Genomic DNA, 12,650 nt, shown 5'->3' on the forward strand with positions numbered 1-12,650 from the left:
TCAGGTGAAGAACGGAGGAGATGGCGTCCTGAGTGGAGCGGTTTTGCCGGTCGGCAAACTGGAACGGGTCAAATAATAGGGGGAGTCTGGAAACGATGTGACCTTTAAGCAGCCTTTCGAAGCACTTCATCATAACCGGAGTCAGTGCAACAGGCCGGTAATCATTAAATGAGGTGATTTGAGGTTTCTTCGGCACCGGAATGATGGAGGCAGTCTTAAAGCACGCCGGCACTGTGGCTTGGCCCAGCGAGGTGTTAAAAATGTCTGTGATGACCCCAGCCAGATGACTTGCACATTCCCTGAACACACGCCCAGGAATGTTGTCGGGGCCAGGGGCCTTACAGGGGTTGACTCTCCTCAGGGTCTTCAACACATCGGCGGAGTCAAGGCAGAGTACCTCCTCTTCCTGATGGGGGACAGTTTTAACTGCTGGAGTGCCGTTTAGTGCCTCGAACCTCCCAAAGAAGTTATTTAGACCATTTAGAAAGTCAGCATCAACTACACCCACTGGGGGGGGGGAGGGTGAGTTGTAGTCTGTAATCGCCCGTATGCCTTGCCACATACTCCTGATGTTTTTGACGTCGTGGAAACGATCCTGAAATTTTCGACTGCGGTCTCGCTTCGCTATCCTGATGGCACGGTTCAAGTTGGCTCTCGCTGTCCTCAGTGTCTCCTTGTCGCCAGACTTGAAGGCAGAGTTCCGCGCTCGTAGCGTTTGACGTACCTCCTCAGTCATCCAGGGTCGTTGGTTGCCCCGGGTGATGATATTCTTAGTGGTGCTGACGTCCTCGGTGCATTTGTTGATGTAGGCTGACACAGTCATGGCACACGCATGTCTAATCTACATCGGGAAAACTGGGAGGGAGGGAGGGAGGGAGGCAGGCAGGGAGGCAGGCAGGGAGGCAGGCAGTGTCTGTCTGTTGAGGTTTTCACCTTGTTCTTCTCCTGCTGAAGTTCTAACTGGACGTCCATCAGTTTGGTTCTCAGCTCGTCATTGGCGGCCTGAAGGGCGTCCGTTCGCTCCGCCTTGGCCCGCCCTGCCGGAGCTCGTTTGGACATCTCTTACTCGAGTCTCGCCCGGTCGTCAGTCAGAGATCACAACATTTGTACCTGGAGAGCACAAACGCAGCGCTGTTTTCCACTGGCTTCGAACTCAACTTCAATCGGTACCGTAACTTACAACATCATAAACATAGAACTAGCTTGACTTATTCATTGAATAAATGCATTTGGTTCCTCAAAACTGCATCACGCAACATAGCGTGACCGAGACGGCCGTTATCCACCTGCGTGAAGTTATTTGGTGAAATGAATGAGATGTTTAAGACACCATCGTTCTGTCTCTATGTAGATGAAGGGAAATAATCGATTGCTGAAGGTCCAAAGGTGTTGTGATAAACAAATAAACATATTAGTGATTAGTGACATATTTGTGATAAACATATTAGGCAGGATAATCACATATGTTAACTTGACTGCCCACACTGTATTTATTTATGGTTATTTGTTAAATCGAGTACTGTTAGACATGAAATAGGAAGTGTTTAACATAAATGGAAGACGAAAGGGGTACTCACCATTGTAGCTCCTGCTGGTCAATGATACGAGCCTCTTCTTGCAGTGGAAAACATACAGCCAACAAACACCGTGGAACCTAAAGGAATGAAATTAAACATTAACATTTAGCCTCAACCAACATTCACAGATACAACGCAACGCAAACTACACAAACGTAAATCTTTTTAAACACAATGAGTTGTACTTACCGTGTACGCTCTAGACGGTCCACTGGCAAGCAGAAAATAAAGATATTTCTGTTGATAATCGTCGTGTTTGTATCCGGTGTCTCGCTCAAGGCCATTGCGCCCACAGATTTGAATTTTGGCGAGAGTTCAGCCTATTGACGTCATTTCCGCGGTGTAATACCCGCATATCTGAAACGGCAAAGTTAAGAGTAGAGTTAAATAAAGTTTTTAGTCAACGCAATAATTTACAACCGTTGACCAGTCGAAATAATCGTCGAAATTTGGCGTCTGTGGCTGGAAGCAGACGCCGAGTTCGACATTCCTCCCAAACGCCACACTCCCTCGCTTTTCAGGGCTAAAAAAAACCAGTTGTAATTACCTTGTACGCTCTAGACGGTCAAGTTGCAAGCTGAAAACAAAAATATTTGCCTTGTTAGTCATCGTGTTACTAACCGCTGTGTCTTGTTTGCCAGAATTGCCGCTTTCCTACTTCCTGTTGCAAGCCACGCCCACGGATTATAATTTTGCCGTGAGTTCCGCCTATTGACGTCATGTCCGCGTCACATGACTGCGACGTAATATTATCTAAAACTGTTTGTGCGGTATTGTGTTGTTCTGTGCGGTATTGTGTTATTCTGTGCGGCGTCGTGTTGTTCTGTGCGGCGTCGTGTTGTTCAGTGCGACGTCGTGTTGTTCAGTGCGGCATGGTGTTGTTCAGTGCGGCATGGTGTTGTTCAGTGCGGCATGGTGTTGTTCAGTGCGGCATAATGTTGTTCAGTGCGGCATAATGTTGTTCAGTGCGGCATGGTGTTGTTCAGTGCGGCATAATGTTGTTCAGTGCGGCATAATGTTGTTCAGTGCGGCATGGTGTTGTTCAGTGCGGCATGGTGTTGTTCAGTGCGGCATGGTGTTGTTCAATGCGGCATGGTGTTGTTCAGTGCAGGATGGTGTTGTTCAGTGCGGCATGGTGTTGTTCAGTGCGGGATGGTGTTGTTCAGTGCAGGATGGTGTTGTTCAGTGCGGCATGGTGTTGTTCAATGCGGCATGGTGTTGTTCAGTGCGGGATGGTGTTGTTCAGTGCGGCATGGTGTTGTTCAGTGCGGCATAATGTTGTTCAATGCGGCATGGTGTTGTTCAGTGCGGCATGGTGTTGTTCAGTGCGGCATGGTGTTGTTCAGTGCGGCATCGTGTTGTTCAGTGCGGCATGGTGTTGTTCAGTGCGGCATGGTGTTGTTCAGTCCGGGATGGTGTTGTTCAATGCGGGATCGTGTTGTTCAGTGCGGGGTGGTGTTGTTCAGTGCGGGATGGTGTTGTTCAGTGCGGCATGGTGTTGTTCAATGCGTCATGGTGTTGTTCAATGCAGGATCGTGTTGTTCAGTGCAGCATAATGTTGTTCAGTGCAGCATGGTGTTGTTCAGTGCGGCATGGTGTTGTTCAATGCGGCATGGTGTTGTTCAGTGCGGGATGGTGTTGTTCAATGCGGGATCGTGTTGTTCAGTGCGGCATAATGTTGTTCAGTGCAGCATGGTGTTGTTCAGTGCGGCATGGTGTTGTTCAGTGCGACATAATGTTGTTTAGTGCGGCATAATGTTGTTCAGTGCGGCATAATGTTGTTCAGTGCGGCATGGTGTTGTTCAGTGCGGCATGGTGTTGTTCAGTGCAGGATGGTGTTGTTCAGTGCGGCATGGTGTTGTTCAATGCGGCATGGTGTTGTTCAGTGCGGGATGGTGTTGTTCAGTGCAGGATGGTGTTGTTCAGTGCGGCATGGTGTTGTTCAGTGCGGAATGGTGTTCAGTGCGGCATGGTGTTGTTCAGTGCGGCATGGTGTTGTTCAGTGCAGGATGGTGTTGTTCAATGCGGGATCGTGTTGTTCAGTGCGGCATGGTGTTGTTCAGTGCGGCATGGTGTTGTTCAGTGCGGCATAATGTTGTTCAGTGCGGCATGGTGTTGTTCAGTGCGGCATGGTGTTGTTCAGTGCGGCATGGTGTTGTTCAGTGCGGCATGGTGTTGTTCAGTGCGGCATAATGTTGTCCAGTGCGCCATAATGTTGTTCAGTGCGGCATGGTGTTGTTTAGTGCGGGATGGTGTTGTTCAGTGCAGGATGGTGTTGTTCAGTGCGGCATGGTGTTGTTCAATGCGGCATGGTGTTGTTCAGTGCGGCATGGTGTTGTTCAGTGCGGCATGGTGTTGTTCAGTGCGGCATGGTGTTGTTCAGTGCGGCATGGTGTTGTTCAGTGCGGCATGGTGTTGTTCAGTGCGGCATGGTGTTGTTCAGTGCGGAATGGTGTTGTTCAGTGCGGCATGGTGTTGTTCAGTGCGGGATGGTGTTGTTCAATGCGGGATCGTGTTGTTCAGTGCGGCATGGTGTTGTTCAGTGCGGGATGGTGTTGTTCAGTGCAGGATGGTGTTGTTCAGTGCGGCATGGTGTTGTTCAATGCGGGATCGTGTTGTTCATTGCGGCATGGTGTTGTTCAGTGCGGCATGGTGTTGTTCAGTGCGGCATGGTGTTGTTCAGTGCGGCATGGTGTTGTTCAGTGCGGCATAATGTTGTTCAGTGCGGCATAATGTTGTTCAGTGCGGCATAATGTTGTTCAGTGCGGGATGGTGTTGTTCATTGCGGCATGGTGTTGTTCAGTGCGGCATGGTGTTGTTCAGTGCGGCATGGTGTTGTTCAGTGCGGCATGGTGTTGTTCAGTGCGGCATGGTGTTGTTCATTTCGGCATAATGTTGTTCAGTGCGGCATAATGTTGTTTAGTGCGGCATGGTGTTGTTCAGTGCGGGATGGTGTTGTTCAGTGCGGCATAATGTTGTTCAGTGCGGCATAATGTTGTTCAATGCAGGATCGTGTTGTTCAGTGCAGCATAATGGTGTTCAGTGCGGCATGGTGTTGTTCAGTGCGGTATCGTGTTGTTCAGTGCGGTATCGTGTTTCTCAGTGCGGTATCGTGTTGTTCAGTGCAGTATAGTTGTGTTGTTCGTATTGTGTTGTGTTGTTCGTAATGTGTTGTGTTGTTCGTATTGTGTTGTGTTGTTCGTATTGTGTTGTGTTGTTCGTATTGTGTTGTGTTGTTCATATTGTGTTGTTCATATTGTGTTGAGTTGTTCGTATTGTGTTGTGTTGTTCGTATTGTGTTGCCTTTAACACTTAGCCTCTAACACTTAGCCTCTAACACTTAGCCTCTAGCATCTAGAAGGTAAATAAATAGGAAGGAAGGACTCACCGGTGACGTCTTCGCCCACGTCCAAGCGTTGTACTTTGTATTTTCATCCTTCTGACAGTGGAAAACATAGCCAACAAACACCGTGGAACCTAAACGAATGAAAGAAAACTATCATTTGGCCACAACCAACATTCACAGATACAACACAATGTGACGTGCGGGGTTGAGGTTAAAGGTTGAGTGAAGGGCCCTCGTTTTAAACTACTTTTTTGAAAAGGATTGGGAACAAGTAAGACGTATTTAATTTATTTAATGGGAAGTAGTAAGAGCTATTGAATTTAATCTATGTATTATATTCTATTGTATTGTATTCTGTTGTATTCTTTTGGATTGTATTCACACTAACCCCACTAAAACTTCAGCCCACAAAAACTCGCCTCTGGCGCCTAGCCTCTGGCACTTAGCCTCTAACACTTAGCCTTTAACACTTAGCCTTTAACACTTAGCCTTTAACACTTAGCCTAGAAGGTGAATAAATAGGGTTAAAGGTTGAGTGAAGGGACCTCGTTTTAAACTACTTTTTTGAAAAGGAGTGGGAACAAGTAAGACGTATTTAATTTATTTAATGGGAAGTAGTAAGACTTATTAAATTTATTTAATCTACTTTTCTTCCCAGGCAAAATTTGATGTGCTGGAATTCCAAATTTCCAAAGTGAATGAAGGAATGAAGTCCTTTAAATTATGATTTTGTATAAATACTAGGCATTAACACAAAATCGACGGCACAAAATGGGCAGACTTTACTTGTTTGAAAAGGACTGGTTACAAGACAGACTTTTTTAATTTATTTAATGGGAAGAAGACTTATTTAGTTTAATTGATCTATTTTTGTTCCCTGGCAAAACTCGATTTGCTGCAATTCCAAATTTCCAAAGTGAATGAAGGAAAGAAGTCGTTTAAATTATGATTTTGTTTAAATACTAGGCATAGACACAAAATCTACGGCACAAAATGGGCAGACTTTACTTGTTTGAAGAGGACTGGTTACAAGACAGACTTTTCTGATTTATTTAATGGGAAGAAGACTTATTTAGTTTATTTAATCTATTTTTGTTCCCTGGCAAAATTGGATTTGCTGAAATTGTATTTTGCCAAATCTTGCCTTGAGACCTGATAGGAAGTATTAAACGCTTAGTTAAATCAATACAAGTTGGTAATAAGAGCGAGTAATGTTGGTTGAACCGATGAATGAAGGTTGAAAGCAATTTAAATTATGACTTTGTATAAATACTAGATATTAACAGAACATCTACTGCGCGAAATGGGCAGAGTTTACTTGTTTGAGAAGGAGTGGCTTATTCAAAACTAAGATTTATTTAATCTGTTTGTTCCCAGGCAAAATTGGATGTGATGCAATTCCAAATTTCACCACATGATGGTGCCCAATTTTGACTTCATAGGACATATTAAACACTTAGCTTGTTATTATGTTCAAGGTAATCAGATTTGTTTATTATTCTAATGGCCTCTTCAAAACTATTCTGGATTACTACTTTGGATCTATTCTACATTACTTGGCAACAACATACTCTGTAACAGATTAGGCAGTATAATCACATATGTTAACTTGAGAGTGCCCACACTCAATCTACTTATCGTGATGTGTTAAATCAATTACTGTTAGACATTATTTGTCTGATAATCTACCAAATCTTTGAATTGAAGAATTTGTGATTTAATTAATAGCTTGTTCAGGGTAATCAGACTTGTATATAATTCTAATGGCCTTCTTTTGAAAACTATTCTGAATTACAACTTTGGATCTTATATTACTTTGCAACAATCTACTCCGTGACAGATTAGGCAGTATAATCACATATGTTAACTTCAGTGCCCACACTGTATTTATTTATGGTTATTTGTTAAATCAAGTACTGTTAGACATGAAATAGGAAGTGTTTAACATAAATGTTATGGCTACTCACCATTGTAGCTCGCTCCTGGTCAATGATACGAGCCTCTTCTTGCAGTGGAAAACTTGCAGCCAACAAACACCGTGGAACCTAAAGGAATGAAATTAAACATTAACATTTCGCCTCGACCAATTTTCACACGTACAACGCAACGCGGCTACACTTCTGCTATTACAAACGTAAATCTCCTTAAACACAATGAGTGTTACTTACCGTGTACGCTCTAGACGGTCCAGTTGCAAGCAGAAAATAAAGATATTTCTGTTGATAATCGTCGCTGCTCAGTGGCTCACGGCCATCGCGCCAACAGATTTGAATCGGAGGTTCGGGCAATTACGTCATATCCGCGGCACATGACTGCGACGTAATACCCGCTTATCTGAAACGGCAGTTAAAAGTAGAGTTACATCAAGTTTTCTTGGAACCTAAACGAATGAAAGAAAACTATCATTTGGCCACAACCAACATTCACAGATACAACACAACGTGCGGGGTTGAGGTTAAAGATTGAGTGAAGGGCCCTCGTTTTAAACTACTGTTTTGAAAAGGAGTGGGAACAAGTAAGACGTATTTAATTTATTTAATGGGAAGTAGTAAGACTTATTAAATTTATTTAATCTACTTTTCTTCCCAGGCAAAATTTGATGTGCTGCAATTCCAAATTTCCAAAGTGAATGAAGGAATGAAGTCCTTTAAATTATGATTTGAAGTCCCAATGATTGTCACACACACAACTGGGTGCGGTGAAATTTGTCTCTGCATTTAACCCATCCCCGAAGGGAGCAGTGGGCAGCAGCGGTGCCGCGCCCGGGAATCATTTGGTGATCTAACCCCCCAATTCCAACCCTTAATGCTGAGTGCCAAGCAGGGAGGCAATGGGTCCCATTTTTATAGTCTTTGGTATGACCCGGCCAGGGTTTGAACCCACAACCTTCCAGTCTCAGGGCGGACACTCTACCACTAGGCCACTGAGCTGGTATAAATTTTGTATAAATACTAGGCATTAACACAAAATCGACGGCACAAAATGGGCAGACTTTACTTGTTTGAAAAGGACTGGTTACAAGACAGACTTTTTTAATTTATTTAATGGGAAGAAGACTTATTTAGTTTAATTGATCTATTTTTGTTCCCTGCCAAAATTCGATTTGCTGCAATTCCAAATTTCCAAAGTGAATGAAGGAAAGAAGTCGTTTAAATTATGATTTTGTTTAAATACTAGGCATAGACACAAAATCTACGGCACAAAATGGGCAGACTTTACTTGTTTGAAGAGGACTGGTTACAAGACAGACTTTTCTGATTTATTTAATGGGAAGAGGACTTATTTAGTTTATTTAATCTATTTTTGTTCCCTGGCAAAATTGGATTTGCTGAAATTGTATTTTGCCAAATCTCGATTTGAGACCTGATAGGAAGTATTAAACGCTTAGTTAAATCAATACAAGTTGGTAATAAGAGCGAGTAATGTTGGTTGAACCGATGAATGAAGGTTGAAAGCAATTTAAATTATGACTTTGTATAAATACTAGATATTAACAGAACATCTACTGCGCAAAATGGGCAGAGTTTACTTGTTTGAGAAGGAGTGGCTTATTCAAAACTAAGATTTATGTAATCTGTTTGTTCCCAGGCAAAATTGGATGTGATGCAATTCCAAATTTCACCACATGATGGTGCCCAATTTTGACTTCATAGGACATATTAAACACTTAGCTTGTTATTATGTTCAAGGTAATCAGATTTGTTTATCATTCTAATGGCCTCTTCAAAACTATTCTGGATTACTACTTTGGATCTATTCTACATTACTTGGCAACAACATACTCTGTAACAGATTAGGCAGTATAATCACATATGTTAACTTGAGAGTGCCCACACTCAATCTACTTATCGTGATGTGTTAAATCAATTACTGTTAGACATTATTTGTCTGATAATCTACCAAATCTTTGAATTGAAGAATTTGTGATTTAATTAATAGCTTGTTCAGGGTAATCAGACTTGTATATAATTCTAATGGCCTTCTTTTGAAAACTATTCTGAATTACAACTTTGGATCTTATATTACTTTGCAACAATCTACTCGGTGACAGATTAGGCAGTATAATCACATATGTTAACTTCAGTGCCCACACTGTATTTATTTATGGTTATTTGTTAAATCAAGTACTGTTAGACATGAAATAGGAAGTGTTTAACATAAATGTTATGGCTACTCACCATTGTAGCTCGCTCCTGGTCAATGATATGAGCCTCTTCTTGCAGTGGAAAACTTGCAGCCAACAAACACCGTGGAACCTAAAGGAATGAAATTAAACATTAACATTTCGCCCGGACCAACATTCACACGTACAACGCAACGCGGCTACACTTCTGCTATTACAAACGTAAATCTCCTTAAACACAACGAGTGTTACTTACCGTGTACGCTCTAGGCAAAATTGGATGTGATGCAATTCCAAATCTATCTGAAACGGCAGTTAAAAGTAGAGTTACATCAAGTTTTCTTTTTTAATCAACACAATCATTTACAACCGTTGACCAGAAAGAATCGTCGAAATTCGACGTCCCCCACAAACGCCACGCTCACTCGCTTTTCAGGGCAACAAAAGTACTTCTTTTTAAAAACGATGAGTTGTACTTACCGTGTACGCTCTGGACGGTCCAGTTGCAAGCAGAAAATAAAAATATTTCTCTTGTTAGTCGTATGTTACCATCCGCTGTGTCTTTGTCAACATCGCCGCCATTTTCCTACTTCCTGCTGCGAGCCACGCCCACGGATTTAAATTTGGGCGGAAGCTCTTTCCATTGGCGTCGTTTTCGCGTATAGCAAATCCGATTGGTTGGGAAGGGGGCACGGTTATGCAGCCGAGGGGTCCTGTGATCGGTGGGATGTAAAGTAGGCGTCGACGTCACGTCCGCGTCACGTGACCACGACGTGGCAGACGTCATATAGCAACCGCTGTTTTGTTTAGTAGACTTACAGTTGTTATGCATTGACATAATGGCGCACACACCAAATAGATTTAAATAAATTAAATAATTCTTCTGCCCACTCTCTTTTAAACAAGTTAACTCTCCCCGCGGATTTGAATTCCGGCGAAAGTTACGCCCATCGACGTCACGTATGTCACGTGACCACGACGTGGCAGATGTCATATAGCAACCGCTGTTTTGTTTAGTAGATTTACAGTTGTTATGCATTGGCATAATGGTGTGCACTCAAAATAGATTTAAATAAATTAAATATTTCTTCTGCCTACTCCCTTTTAAACAAGTTAACTCTGCCCACGTCCATTGACGTCTTGTCTGCGTCACGTGACCACGACGTAGCGACGTCATATAGTAACCGCTGTTTTGACCAGTAGACTTAGTTATTATGCGTTGACATAATGGCGCACTGGTTAGCATGGCCACCTCTTAAGCATGATGATGCGGGTTCGACGCCTGATCAATGTTAGCATGGAGTGAGCTGAAGTGCATGGCGCTGAAGATTTGAATCTTTGAAATGCGCTGAGGTCTGACATATCAGGCAGAATGGTTTGCCATCACGTTCAACAAAAAATAGAAACTTTCCCACTCTGATTAAAACGTCCTGTGTTCATCTACGTATTTTCGTTTTGCTGTGCATCTTTTCCCTGCCATTTCGAGAGCCGAATTGACACTCATAGTTTAAAGAAATGTGTTTGCCCATCCTACTTTGTGGAATTTCACCACATGCGCTTTTGACCAAAATACCAAATTGAACTCAAGTGAAGCCAACACGCACAACCCCCCCCCCCCCCCCCACACACACACACACACACAAATGTTGATATGAACATAAAAGAGCCGCATGCGGTTCGGGAGTTGCGGCTTGGCCAAACCTGTACTATACAACTTTATTTGTATAAAATTTTCACAACAGCTGTCACACAAACAAAGCGGGAAAAACCGAAGACGTGCGTGTTCCGCCCACGCTGGATTTATTTGCACCTTTGAAAAGACACCGTATTGCCGCAGATGTGGCAAAGAGTACTTTTGGGCATCTGAGACGGAAGGATGTCCAAAGCATCACGTCACCTGCTCTGGTAGGCATGGTGGTGGGACGTTGAGGTCAACCGCTTTGGGGTTGGCTGAATCTTTGATCGCAGGATGCCACACACTTGAAGACAGAAGCAGAAAAGCAGAGCTAAATGCAAAATGTACTCACCGGTGACTCCAATTTTTTTCCCCCCTGAAGAAACAGCTGGACGGGTGGCCCCGGCTGGCCAGTGGGACTCTTGTTATTCTGACCCTTTTTAGTGCGCGTTTGGGGCAACAACCGTTTTTTGTGGCGCTCTCTTCTGGTTCAAAAGTGCCCTGCATGTGAATTTGCTTTTCCTGCCTTCTGATTGGATGAGCGCCGGTGTGACGCGGTGCCTCTGTCACCGTGGCGGGGGGTATACGTTGGCATCGGAGCGTCTGCCAACGTCTGAGACCGGCTGGCAGTGTATCGGAGGTGTCGAGTGCGGTGCCGCTGGAGCTCACTCACCAGCTGGTGTTAGGGCCACAGAATGAAGGCCAAGGAGAAGAATAGAAAGAGAAACAGAAACTTCTCCTCCAATTGTTTGATTTGTCTCTTCTGAGCTTCGATGAATTCTTTCAGCTCTTTGTTCCTCTAGGACGGACAAATGGAAAGTGGCATTCAAAAGCCAGTAAGCGTGCAAGTAAGTGCCGGGCTGGCTTTGGGCCCTTACCTGTTGCGCGCTGTGCAGCAGATCCATTCTCTCTTGGAGGATGCAAGCGTCGCGCTCCCTCAACTCGCACATCAGGGCTCGCTTCCATTGGTCCACGGCGCTCCTAAGCTCTTCTCTCTGATCCGCCGTCAGCACGTCATTCACGCCAGCGTGGCTGGCTTTTTCGCCGTCCGTGGCGGGGCAGTCCCGCTGCGGTAGCGCCTCGTACAACATGGCCTCCAGCTCCAGGATCCTCTGGGCCGCAATCCTCGTCCATCAGTGGTCCGGCGGGAGATTTGAGGGCGGCTTACCTTATGAGCCTGGTCCATGGAACACTTCCTGAAGTCCAACTCTTCATCCAGGTAGCCCTTCTGCTTGCAGAACATATCCTAGCACAGCTCAAGGTCAGAATTGTTGGGGCACATTGCCGGAGTTCCCCTTGGCTGATGTCGCGTGTCTGTCTACCTTCTCACTTTCAATGTCCAACATCTTCTGTTGAAGTGCTGACTTGGTCACTTTGATGTATTCTAACCACTGAGGAAAGGCTGCTGTCACATAAGCAGAATGCGAGAGCGTGCGTGGACGTGCGCGTTACCTTCTCGGCTAGGGTGAGAAGGGTCCTGGCGTGAATCACGACCACCTGCTCCTCGTTGGTGAGATTCTGCAAGAGCCCAAAGGCACAGCGTCAACAAGCTTCTTTCAGCGCAAAGCCTTCCAAAAGTCACATTTGAGCCGCCGAGTCTCGTGGAGTGCGAACATAAGGAGTTCGACATACACTTACGGCGTTATAGCCCAGGATGTCCAGCTTCTTCATCAGATCACTGATGACGATGTCCGGGGGAAAGGCGCAAGGAGCAATGTAAGGTGTTCTGGGACCTCGGGTTAAGGTTAGGGTTGCGAGGGACGCCTTACCTACGCTCACGCCCTCGGCCTCGCAGTAGATCTGCAAAGGGCTGAGGCCGTCTGGGAAACGGACTTGCAGAAACTTCAAGACGGGGGAGCGCCACTCCCTCTCCTGAAAGGCAGAGGCATGCATCCGTCCGTCCGTCCGTCCGTCCGTCACATCTCTGGC

The 12,650-nt window shown here is 44.7% G+C and overlaps 1 protein-coding gene across 1 annotated transcript; it reads right to left on the bottom strand.

The window, feature by feature from the left end:
* Positions 1 to 9,306: 9,306 nt before the first annotated feature.
* On the bottom strand, positions 9,307 to 12,527 carry LOC148394711 (janus kinase and microtubule-interacting protein 3-like). The gene is made up of 7 exons (XM_088383203.1): positions 12,360 to 12,527; positions 12,174 to 12,239; positions 12,044 to 12,112; positions 11,890 to 11,967; positions 11,600 to 11,833; positions 11,395 to 11,520; positions 9,307 to 11,025 (listed from the first exon to the last, which is right to left on the bottom strand). Exons 1-6 carry the CDS (start codon positions 12,390 to 12,392, stop codon positions 11,404 to 11,406), a joined length of 597 nt encoding a protein of 198 aa, XP_088239329.1. The 5' UTR covers positions 12,393 to 12,527; the 3' UTR covers positions 9,307 to 11,025; positions 11,395 to 11,403.
* Positions 12,528 to 12,650: the final 123 nt, after the last annotated feature.

This window comes from Syngnathus floridae, chromosome 8, assembly GCF_059516105.1.
Source record: "Syngnathus floridae isolate MCC-2025c chromosome 8, RoL_Sflo_1.0, whole genome shotgun sequence".
Taxonomy (NCBI): Eukaryota; Metazoa; Chordata; class Actinopteri; order Syngnathiformes; family Syngnathidae; genus Syngnathus; species Syngnathus floridae.

Bases quoted from the DNA above. Each gene is read 5' to 3' on its own strand.
- LOC148394711 (XM_088383203.1), bottom strand. From the start codon at position 12,392: ATGAAGAAGCTGGACATCCTGGGCTATAACGCC. The intron at 12,240-12,359 runs GTAAGTGTATGT...GGGCTCTTGCAG, and splicing joins ACATCCTGGGCTATAACGCC to AATCTCACCAACGAGGAGCA. The intron at 11,968-12,043 runs GTAGACAGACAC...GAGCTGTGCTAG, and splicing joins TGGACATTGAAAGTGAGAAG to GATATGTTCTGCAAGCAGAA.